Source organism: Mauremys reevesii, linkage group 10, assembly GCF_016161935.1.
Source record: "Mauremys reevesii isolate NIE-2019 linkage group 10, ASM1616193v1, whole genome shotgun sequence".
Lineage (NCBI taxonomy): Eukaryota > Metazoa > Chordata > Testudines > Geoemydidae > Mauremys > Mauremys reevesii.
The window spans coordinates 84,833,923-84,846,049 of NC_052632.1; the positions used below are offsets into that span (position 1 = coordinate 84,833,923).

The 12,127-nt window shown below is 49.6% G+C and overlaps 1 protein-coding gene across 4 annotated transcripts in view; it reads left to right on the plus strand.

Annotated features, from left to right (window-relative positions):
- IL21R (interleukin 21 receptor) overlaps positions 1-8,813 on the plus strand; it is a 47,487-nt gene extending 38,674 nt beyond the window's left edge. For all 4 annotated transcript variants that reach the window (XM_039493113.1, XM_039493111.1, XM_039493112.1 and 1 more), the window contains 2 exons: positions 85-169; positions 6,876-8,813. In XM_039493113.1, the coding sequence (XP_039349047.1) occupies positions 85-169; positions 6,876-7,784 (994 nt within the window). In that variant the 3' untranslated portion in view covers positions 7,785-8,813. The remainder of the gene's footprint in view (positions 1-84; positions 170-6,875) is intronic.
- Positions 8,814-12,127: the final 3,314 nt, after the last annotated feature.

Sequence of the window (12,127 nt, forward strand, 5' to 3'; positions counted from 1 at the left end):
TCCAGCTGCTTAATCCCAGATGCTTTGGCTTGGGACTGTGAAACATGCCTGACACTGAATCCTTGCTCTTGCTTTCTGTTCCAGCATATGGAAAAAGCTGGGGGTTTTCATCCCGGATCCTGCTCCCTTTTTCAAACCACTTTATGTGGTACACAACGGAGATTTCAAGGTATAAATGGAACAAATCACATCCACAAGTGCACACTGCAGAATTAAAACAAATGGCCCAGCTCCTTCACTCAGGCTGGGGCTTTCCAGAGGAAGTGGTGGGAGGAGGAGTCTCTTGCAGGAGAATGTCAAGTGACACTTGGGTGCAGGTTTGAATTTACCAGTGTGTCTGCCTGGGGAAAGAGCAGGCCTGGTGGCCAGCTTTGGGGGCTGTGGAGAGAATAATTTGGGGGGGCTTTAGCTCTCCACTTTCATTTTCAGTCTTCAAATGTCTCGGCCACTTGGTCATTTTACCCCCTTGGGGCACCTTTTACAGCAGTAGCCCAGCAGCTTCACTCACAACCCTTGGGGAGCTAAACCAGCTCTGCACAGCCTCTCCGTGCTGCTTTGTATTTGGGCCTCTATGTTTTCACTGCACCGGAATATGGCTCTTGTGTTGCACCTTAGTATCATAAAGGTTTTACCCCCAGGACATAGCTGGCAAAGAACTCTCTTGTATACCCAGTAGCCATCTGAGTGCTCCATGAGATGCAGTCTAGGACCATTCTCATTCCAGTCTTCTGCTTATGCCAGGAACCCAGTGTTAGCCCTAACAATCCCCCCTAGGAGAGCTTTTAATCCAGACAGCGGTTGTAGGTAACAGCCTGGAAACATGGTTAGACCTGGAGGGGTAAATAACCAGTCCAGTAACATTTGTCAAGCTGCAGCTATCTCTGAGTTAGGCGCGTATCCGTCTGAAGCCATAAGAACAGCCACACTGAGTCAGACCAAAGACCCATCTAGCCCAGTATCCTGTCTGCTGACAGTGGCCAATCCCAGGTGCCCCAGAGGGAATGAACAGAACAGGGAATCACCAAGTGATCTATCCCCTGTCGCCCATTCCCAGCTTCTGGCAAACAGAGGCTAGAGACACCATCCCTGCCCATCCTGGCTAATAGCCATCGATGGACCTATCCTCCATGAATTTATCTAGTTCTTTATTGAACCCTTTTGTAGTCTTGGTCTTCACAACATCTTCTGGCAAAGAGTTCTACAGACTGTGTTGTGTGAAAAAATATTTCCTTTTGTTTGTTTTAAACCTGCTGCCTATTAATTTCGTTTGGTGCCCCCTAGTTCTTGTGTTATGAGAAGGGGTAAACAACACTTCCTTATCTACTTTCTCCACACAAGTCATTATTTTATAGACCTCAATCATATCCCCCCTTAGCCATGTCTTTTCCAAGCTGAAAAGTCCCAGTCTTATTAATCTTTCCTCATACAGAAGCTGTTCCATGCCCCTAACCATTTTTGTTGCCCTTTTCTGAACCTTTTCCAATTCCAATATATCTTTTTTGAGATGGGGCGACCACATCTGCACACACTCTTCCAGATGTGGGTATACCATGGATTTATATAGGGGCAATATGATATTTTCTGTCTTAGTCAGTAACTTTATCTAGTTACCCTGATTCTCTTCTCACTTAAAAACAGCCAAACTCTTTTTTGCTTTAATCCTTAACATTTGCCTCTCTGGCTAAATGGCATGCAAAAAGAGCAGGGTTCACAATGGAATTCTGATGGACTTTAAAGTGAGGGGAGAAAACTCTGAATTCCAAGTGTGCTGTTCAGTGCATAGTCCAGAGGAGACCCTGCCGAACAGTGGATGAATGGGGATAATGCCAGTGTCCGAATGCAGATTTCATATTACCTCATCTTCTTGCACAATACCTGTTGTTAAAGCAGTTCTTATTAGAGGCATTTCAAAAGCTACTTCTTGTTTCTGTTTCTTCTCTGACCCCCTTGGGAGAAACACCAGCTGCACCCTAATGTAGAGACTTTAGCCAGGTGCCCAAAGAGACCGTTGGTTAAAAGGGTAAATTTTCATATTTTCTGCTCATGGGTTCATGCAGAACAAAATAAAAAATGCCGCCTGTTACAGTGCCCCCTCCCAGCTCCCCTTCTGATGTCCACTTCCTTCTTCCATTTCAACCTTACTTCGCCACTTCCCTTCTTGCACCTCCACTATACTTATCAAGCCTTTCACGCTCCTCTTACCTCACTTATTGATGCGGAGTTTGAAACACGTTTCTTTATTCCTGGGTGTTTCTTCCTGAGGCTGATCAGCAATGGTATCTACACCGGGGACTTTGCCATCTTGTCTCTCTCATTGGAGTCATTCTGATGCCTCAGCATAAACTGCTTTCCCTGCACATGACTTTACTGCATAATAGTTGAGTGGTTACCCACGCCCCGAATCCAAGCAGTATCTGACTCCCACAACGAGTCCCCAGTTTTGCACCATGAGACGCTAGCTCAGAATTGCAGAAAATTACAATATATAAAAAATGGACTAGAATAGTATTCTGAAAATATTATAATGCCATCCCATAAATGCATGGTAGGTCTGCACCTGGCACACCATGTACTGTGTTGTCACAGCATCTCCAACAGAATATAGTAAAAATAGAAGGTGTTCGGAGACAAAGAAGTGAATTGATTACAGGCCTTGAGACAGTGTGTATCATGAGCAACTGAAAAGATTGATGTAATTAGTTTGGAGGAAACAAAGAAGAAGGGACTTGACAGAGGTATTCAAAATACTGCCTGGTCTAGAGGAGAATCACAGCATACTCCCATTCACCCTCTCTCCTAACACAAGAGCAAAGGGACCTTCAAGGACAACAAAAGGCAACACACTTAAAATGGATAAAGGAAGGAATTTTTATGTAAGTCACAATAAATATGTGGAATTCACTGCCACAAGATCTCATTGAGGCCAAGGGCTTAGCAGGACTGTGGATCTGGCTAAAAGCGCATGCAGTTACAGTAGAGAAGATAAACAATATAAATGTATATCTCCCATTTCAGGCCATAAGCCAGCTCTGCTCTCTGATAGGGTAAAGAAGAAACTCCCTCTTGGCAGGGTGAGGCTGCTAAGGTCTCTTACTAACTCCCAGAAAGGGACCTTCAAGTGCTGTCACATCCTGCCCCTCTGGTGCCCTTAGCTCAGGGGTGGGCAAACTATGGCCCACGGGCCAGATCTGGCCCACCAGCCATTTTAATCTGGCCCTCAAGCTCCCGCTGGGGAGTGGGGTCTGGGCCTTGCCCCACTCCGGCGCTCCAGCCGGAGAGCAGGGTCGAGGGCCGTTCCACACGGCTCCTGGAAGCAGTGGCATTGCCCCCCTCTGGCTCCTACACATAGGGGCAGCCAGAGGGCTCTGCTCTTCATGCTTCCTCAAACTTCTCCTCCCCAGCCCCACCCAAGAGCCCACACCCCCAGCTGGAGCTCTCACCCGCCATGCCCCAAACCAATGCACCAGCCCTGATCCCCCTCCCACCATCCGAACCCCTCGATCCCAACCCAGAGCACCCTCCTGCACCCCAAAACCCTCCTCTGCAGCCCCACCCCCGAGCCCGCACCACCAACTGGAGCCCTCACCCCCCCCGAGCCTCCTCCCGCACCCTGAACTCCTCATTTCTGGCCCCAACCCAGAGCCCACACCCCCAACCAGAACCATCACTCCCTCCTGCACCCCAACCCCAATGTTGTGAGCATTCATGGCCCGCCATACAATTTCTATGCCCAGATGTGGCCTCGGGCCAAAAGGTCCCCCCCCCCAGCCTTAGCCAGAGGCTGAGCCAAGTCAGACAAGAGCCTGGAGCAACTCAGGGAGGCACTGCCCGCTGGGAGCTCAGCAAGTGCAGCCACGTCTACTTGCTACCCCGAAAGGAGGGGGCGAGGCAGGGGCCATGCGACCAGCCACTGATGATGGGCAGGTTGGGGAAGCAGAGGAGCAGCCTCGGGGTGACTGTGCTTTCCTGTTTGTTGCATGGAAGGAATGTACATTTGGAGACGTTTGCTGATTTGGTGTCAGTTTGGCCTAAACCAGCATCCCTGAGATAACCCCCAACCCCGTAGGCAACAGGTGTTCAAACTGCAGTGACTCTTTCATTGTCCTCAGCAGCCCTGCCCTGAGCACTGCTGATCCCAAAGGGTCTCTCAGCGCTCTGGAGAGAGGTCACTTCCTGCTCTGGGGTGGAAAAGTGACCGCCGTTCTCCATCGCACTGGGACAGAGGCTTTTGCCCGCTGTGTTCCTTGTTAGGCTGCTGAGTGCTGCTGAGAGGGAATGAAAGGTCATTCATTGCTAAGTTACAAAATGGTGAAGCTGAGAAACTTCTGGGAAATTAATAAAGTAGCAGAATAAAGTAGCAGTCGCCCACACAGTTATCAGCCGCAGCACGAAATGCACAGACAAGGGCGCTACAGAGGATGTGGTGACCTTGCTAACACCTGAATAGGGACTTTATTACCAGCTGGCAAAAAACAACTGTTCTAGGACATATTCAACCACAGTCTGTCTGCACAAAACCAGGCAGCTGAGATATTCTTCTTGCAAATAAGCTGGAAATTCTCTTCAGGGAGCACTGAGGAAAAAGGCAGTGAGAGCCCAACACTCAGTAGACTTGTCTCGCTTGTCCTTTCTCACATGCTTTGGAGTCTTGGTAGCAGATGTGGGTAGTGAGTGCGAGGGGTGTGAGGGTCAGTTATGGCTTTGTTTTCACTTACTCTTTACTTTGTGAGGATTCCTCCTTAGCTCTTTGCTCTCCCCAGGCAGGGGCTTAGCCCAGAGAGGGCCCAGGGCTGGTTGTTGTCTTTTATTATTATTATTATTTTTTAATTCAATGAAAATCTGTTCAATAATTTCTGAGTTATAGAAAAACAAAAAATACCAGCTCCAAAGCTGCTCTGTTTACAGAGGATGGTATCCCAGCACCTTTGGCTCTCTAGGCAGGGGCGGCTCCAGGCACCAGCGCAGCAAGCCGTGGGGGGCGGCCTGCCAGTCGCTGTAAAGGTGGCAGGCAGGCAGCTTTTCGCAGCACGCCTGTGGGAGGTCCGCCAGTCCTGCGGCTTCAGTGGCAATTTGGCGGTGGGTACGCTGAAGGCGTGGAACCGGCGGACCTCCCGCAGGCGCGCTGCCGAATCGGCATGACCAACGGACTGCCTGCCTGCCGTGCTTGGGGTGGCAAAAAACATAGAGCCGCCCCTGTCTCTAGGCCCATTTATTCCATCACGATTCCCATACCAGCCCAGTCCAGAGCTGGTGGAATGAAGGGTCCCTCCATTTTTGTCTGTGGATGTGCCCGGCATACTCTAGATCTAGATCATACTGGATCTGGCTGGCAGGGAATAAGTGACTCCCATTATTAAGTGCAAACAGCATTGTTAGAGAACATATTGCAAGAAATACAGATGGAACTGAAAGCAGAGTAGTATTGCTTACTAGTTATTTTGTAAATTCCTGTTGCACTCTGAGTGGAACTGGACCCTTGAGAGAAGGAGTGAGAGATAGCGGGTGAGCAGCAAGTACATTCTGCCTGTTTAACTCCAAGAACAGGGGTTTGCGCTTTTTTGGTAAACAGCCTTTTGCACTGTCTGAGCATCTGCCCATTCCTACCCTTTACAGCTCACAGACACCCAGGGTTAAAAATCAAGTAATCAACATAAACCTTATGATTGCAGCTTTAAATGTATGTTTTCCATGTTGCGTGTGAGACAGTAACAAGCAGGATTCCAAACCTGACCCCCAACGTTTCACTGCTCTGTCTAGTTAGACTGAGAGCAATTTGGGGGCAGGAACTGTGTTTTTCTGGCTATCTGTAGAGCACCCCGCACAGTCTGGGCACTTCTGCAATATAAATGATTGATATTAATTAGTACAGGGCCATTGGAACAACATCTGATTTTAGCTAGGGTTTGTCTTCACTACCGCGCCAGCACTGTGCTGAGGGGAAAGTGCTCAATGTAATTACTGCACCTCAACGAGAGGCGGAAGCTATGTTGGCGGGAGAGCACCAGCATAGCATGGTGTGGACCCCAGTTTAAGTCGATGTAACATACATCACTCGGGGGGGGAGGGTAGTTTTTTAACACCCCGAGCAATGTAAGTTACATTGACCTTAGCAGTAGTATAGACAAGCCCCTAGAGTTTCAAAGAGAATTAGAGGATTCAGCCAGGAGTGGCGGCTGCAAAATAAAGACAATGGAGTATTTATTCTTCTTTGGGCTGTGCCACTTCAGACAGATGTGTCCCAGCCCCCAGGGGCTTATGAGCTAAATCATAATGTACACAGGCTATGACAAGTGAGGGCGAGAACAGAGCAGAGGGGGACGTACAGGGGCTGGGCGGGTCACACAAAGAAACTTGGATCATGTACACGCCTAAGGGAGCAGAGGCCAGGGCAGTGCTGCAGCAAACGGGGTTTGGGGCATTCTAGACATGGGGGCAGCATGACCAGCAAGCAGAGCCGTGTGTGAGAGAGGATGACAGAGCCCACTAAGGCTGGGCTTGCTGGGTCGGATGCAGCAGGAGGCAGGGTCCGGGAAAGGGGCAGGGTGATGAGGTGAAGCAAAGGCCAGGCCAGGAGCTTGCCTAGCAGGGACACAAACAATGAAAGAAAGAGCTAGATAAAACTGCCTAATTGAACTGACTAACAGATAATTCTCCTGCAGCTGCTGGGCCTGGTAATAATGCCACTGAAATTCCTGCCACTCCCAGTTGGTTAAGAGTCCGATTTCCCTCTGAAAAACAATTCAGTTCCTTGGCAGTTGCAAGCCACAGCCCCACTGCCACCTCATACCACCCCTGCCCATAGCAATGCGATTTTCCAGCTGCTGGCCACCACCAAGTGCAGCATTAATAACCTCTCTCCTTGTGTCTCTGTGCAGAAATGGGTCGGTGCATCCTGTACCAAAGCAACACTGGATTTCTTTGAGTGGGGAATTGTCCTTCCAGAAGTTTTAGAAGTTTACAGCAAACACCTTTCCCACAACACTGCTGCTGAGGAGCTGAAAGAACTCAATAAAGATCACCCTCGCAAGACTTGCGTGCCTTGCCTGGCCATGCACGGTCAGGACAGCCAGTCCTGTCTGTCCAGTTTGAATAGTAGCAGTGGGACACAGGACCAGTCATATGGTCATCTCTCTATTGACACAGTAACTGTGGCTGATGAATTTACACCTTGTTGCTCACAATGCAACTGTAACAATGCTCACAGGGATCATGAGCATCTGGATGCTGATGGAGAGGATGGCTACCCCAAGGTTAATCTGGACAGTGATATTTCCAGCAGTTTGCCTCTGGCTGCCCTGAGTGCACAAGATAACATAATTTCCTCAGGCTCCGTGTCTATGGAGCACTCATGGAGGAGTGCAAGTCCCTCGGTGCACCGCCCAATGGCAGAGGCCCTGGGAGGAGGGATGGGGAGTATTTTAGAGGCCTTTTGCCTGCATCACGAGCAGTGGGATTTAGAAAGTCCAGCTTCTCTGCCTTCTCCAGATGGTGAAAGTGTTTCCTATAGTGATGGCCCTTACGACTTTTTCTCTCCTAATACACGAACTGGTGATGGTTACCCAGCAATTTGCCTAGATTTAGACACCATTGACAGTGGATTTGTGGACTCAGATTGTGGGAGTCCAATCGAGTGTGAATTTGAGAAAAGCAGTCAGACCAATTCAGGCTGTAGTTCTGGATCCATCACACTCAAAAATGAAGGAGAGGACTTCCCACGGAGTTACGTCAAACAGTGGGTCTCCTGTCGCTCTGCCACTCCGCCCAGTGGGACGCAGACAAACTAAGGACTTGTGCTCCTTGTCATGTCCAAGCCTGTGCACTAATGCAGGAGCCCAGAAAAACGATGCAGCACAACAGGAACAGAACAAAATTTGCCCAGTGCAGGCAGTCTGTATCTCATGCAACTTAAACTAGAAGCTGCATACAAATTTGCCTTTTTCTACTGCTATCCACCCTAGGTTCATGTCGCATCAAATTTGACATGATCACTTTTTTGACAGCTTCTCTGGTCAGAGTGGTGCACACTGAGCTATGGAATTTCATTTCTTCCATGCAGGAAAAGCAGCTGCACCCTGGGAATGGACCTTTAGCTTGGGGAAATGCACAAGATTTTGAAGCCATGTTTATAAACAGAATATGAAACTTTCAAATGACTCTTCCTCACTAGTCTCACTTGCCCTGAGAGTTTGGTGGCATTTAGAGCTTTTCTAAGCATCATCACCCAAATTTTCGGTGTGCAAGAAACTGAACAGAACTCAAGTTTCAGGGCTAAGTTCCAGTCAGGCTTGACTGTATATTCTGCAGACCAGAATCTTACTCCCTCGTTCTTTGAACCTACATCTTAATGTAATAGTTTCTCAGCAAAGCAACACCTTCCAACTCCAGACAAATTCTCACCGCTTTAGGGGCTGCCTCTTTAAGCAACATCTTTTAAAATACCTTCTAAGCACGTTAATTATAGCATTGTAGCGGCTTGTAGATGCAAGAAATGCAGGGCCTATGTGTCTGTCTGTCTGTCTATAATGAAGCCCTGACCCGGGCCTTTGGGGACTACTGCAGTATAACTGTTCAACAGTACTAAACCTGGACTGTTCCTGCTTGTGATAGAGCCACTGCACTGGGACATGACACATGCACTGGGATCAGGAAAAAAAATGGCCTCTGGCTGTTTCATGACTGCATTTTGTGTTATTTAGGATAACTGCATTATAAAGTTAATATAATATTGTTAGTGAGTGTAAGGGCCCAGGCCTGCAGTCTGCTGCATTTCCAGTGTAATAATCCTGTTCTCTCTGTGATACAAATAAACTCCTCCTGCCCCCCCTCTATCCTCCCTGTTACCTGGAATTCCTGCACATCACCAGTTCTCCTAGGAGAGATCAGGCATCATCCAGCAGGCACCATCAGTCACCATTCACAAGCACAGAGTACAGGGTCGGTGATCCAGGGTCAGGAGCAGACCTGTTCTGGGCTTGCAGGGAACCTCTGGCCCAGGGGCAGCACGCCTGGGCCTCTGTTCATAGGAAGTGCCCTCCCGCTCCCTGCAAAATCTTCAGCTTGGCTTGCTCATCGAGATGCAGAGAGCAAGGGGAGCCTTGGCCATGCTGCCTTCAGGCTCACTCCAGGGATTCCTCCCTGAATTCTGGAATTGTATCAAGCCAGGTTTAGAGGCAACTTAATGTCTGCCTTATGCCCCTGGATGTAGCCCTGTACCTCCCTGCAGAGCCCCCTCCACTCCAGCCTCAGCCCCTCTGCTGGATGCAGTCCCCTCTTGGCACAGTTCCTCTACCCTCGTCCCTCTATATCTCCGTGTGCAGCCTCCAGGGCCCCACCTCCTCCTCTGGCCCCAACGCCCTCCCCACTGCAGCTCTGCTCCCCTCCTCTGCCTCCTTCTGTGGGGACACGTTGCAGCCTCCTGGAGGTGCTGTGGGGTGTGCTAACCCACTGGCCCTCGCGGGGGCAGCAGAGGAGCACATATGCTTGCTCCAGCTCTTGCTGCCCAGCCGGAGACTCACTTGAATAAACTCAGTCACTTTCAGTGCCTAGTTAGCTCTGAGATATTAGACTGCTCTGACCCTGACCACACACAGGCCCCAGGGAGGGAAGTCCCTGAAGAGACAAGGCCTTTAAGATCTGCAAAGAGGGGCTTCCCACTACGGGCCCCCTCTGCCAGCATCACCAACCCTAAGTGTCAAAAGTCACAAGCTAGGCCCCAAACAAGCATGAGATTTTTACAAACAATAAATTCCAGGTGGTTGCAAAGCCCCCAGGCTGCACTTGGGTCACATTTTCCTCCACAGCCATGAGGGCTAGAAACTTACCTTTGATTGCTTTTGAATGAAAGCTGAAAATTCTCATGTAATCACATGACTCAAAGAACTGGGGCTTTGAGCGAAACATGGGCTACCGCGAAGCTAATGACAGTATCGTGAGAGTTGGCGACCATGCTACTGGCGGGAGGGGACTCCCAGCTGGGACCAGCTCAGCATGGCGCCTACCTGCTTGGCTGGGGAGAGACTCCCTTCCAGCTCATTTGGTACAACTGCTGACTGCCAATTAGGAGGGGCCCAATGGGTCTCAAGCGTGGCATTGTGGCCAGGAGCTCTACTGTACCTACCACCTCATGCTGAGAGCTTGGCTGATCGCATGAACAAAGCAGGATCAAGCTGGGTTTGTACTTTGATGGGAGCCATCCAGGGAAAACCCAGGGTGTTGTGGCATTAGGGACTGAGGAAGGGGCACACGTCCCTCTGAATCAGCCCTGAGCCCAGTGCCTCAGCACAGTGCTAAGGTATGCTGCGTGCATGCGCCGCATGGGGGAGTCAATCGGGCTGCCTTCCGTTCTGGGTTAGTTGTCCCCGCAGTGCTCCGGTGTGGTGCTAGGGAGTGCTGGCTTCCCATCATTATGGAACACAAAAATAGGGGTGTGGTCCCAGTCTCTTGGTCAAATTGCATCCGGCCTTCCTGCTCTCCCGGTGCTGTTTCAGTTGTAAACAGGAGTCTTCTGCCTGACCTGGTGTGCTCTGGGAAGGAGCTGCCATGTTCCACTCTACCCGGGGATTGCACTGATCTCCAGTTTGCACAGTTGGTTCAGTACAGTCTGTGAAGTGCTTTGGGGTGCATGTGGCTAAAAAGCAGTGACATTCCCTTGTAGAGGACACACAATGCTTCAACCATGGCGTGGGACTATGCTAACTCCCTGGGTATGCCCCAGTGAAGGCAGAGCAGCAGCACAGCAAGACCAAGACAGCCTGTGGTCACACAGCAGAGGCTAAACTGCTCCACAGCTAAATTCCCATTGAAGAATGGCCCCATGTTTTCTAACATGAATATCAAATTAAACTGGGGAGGAAGGGTCAGGCTTTTATGAGCTGGCTGCAGAGCTCCTGAGTTCTGGTGCTTCCCTTTCAGCTGCATGGGCAGTGCACGTTGGCTTAGTCATCAGAGCTCTTGGCATAACAACACTTCCAGAGTGATTCACAAGCCACAGTGATGGGGAAAGGCCCTGAATGTAGGGTCCCAAGTCCCCTCGTCAGCAAAGGAAACATCCGACCAAGTGGGTATTCACCCACGAAAGCTCATGCTCCAATACGTCTCTTTGCTGCTAAAATAGGTCCAGTTTCACAGTAACCAGTTTATGAAGCTCTCTGGGGCCTCCTGCTCTGAGTTCAGCCGGCTACATTTGTCTCAGGGTGACCTTTAAGAAATAGCTCCCATTTCAGAGGTGCTCTAGTTTTTCATTGTCTGGTTTGGAGGATTCATGTTTAGAACATAAGAACATAAGAACATCTTATGTTCTTATGAGACAAAGGCAGTGAAATGGCCTAGGAGCTGTTGTGTTTGTCTTATGTTCTTATTCATGTTTAGGAAGCAAACCTACACAATGAGCATGAGGGTGGCATTTCCCAAGGCAGGTGATGGTGGCCTCACTCCCCCATCAGCAGCAATGAGATTTTTACAAGTGACATCAGTGGAAGCAGAGCTAGGCCAGTGCTGAGCATGTTGGGAAATCCCACCCTAAAGCTACGTGTAGGGTGTACCCACAGAGCAACACTGAGGAGCCCACGGCTACATGCAGGGCTCCCGTCTCTAATATTCCCAACTTCACACATGCACGCGCCCTGCCTGCTTCGCCCTTCTGAAGGTAACGCCACCCAAACAGGTTATTGTCCTGCCAGGCCTCGCATCGCTGGCTTTAATCTCTCTCTGGCTCTCCTCTGACTGCTGTGATGCATCTCAGATACCACTGTGTAAATGACTGTGCAGGTAGCAAAGCTAACAGTAAAGCTGCTCCTACCAGGCCATGGTCAAGTTCTTGGCTGCTTTTCTAGGTCTCAGCCAAGGGAACCCCTGAATAAGCCAGAGCTCAGTGTTGGTCTGGATACTTTTTATTTATGCAGTGCCCAGACTTTGCTTGGTACCTTACAGAGCACAGGCATACAAACGTAGCTGAGCCTGGGGCATGAGGATGACAGCAGTCTCACCGCTCACTCAGGCAGGGCTGGGAAGTGTTTTTAGGTCACTTATAAAAAGCTCTTGTGCTCATTTTTTTAAAAAACTCTAAGAAGGTATTTTAAGTCATTCAGCAAATAGTTCAGGCTCAGTAACGTTGACCCTTAATGTAAAT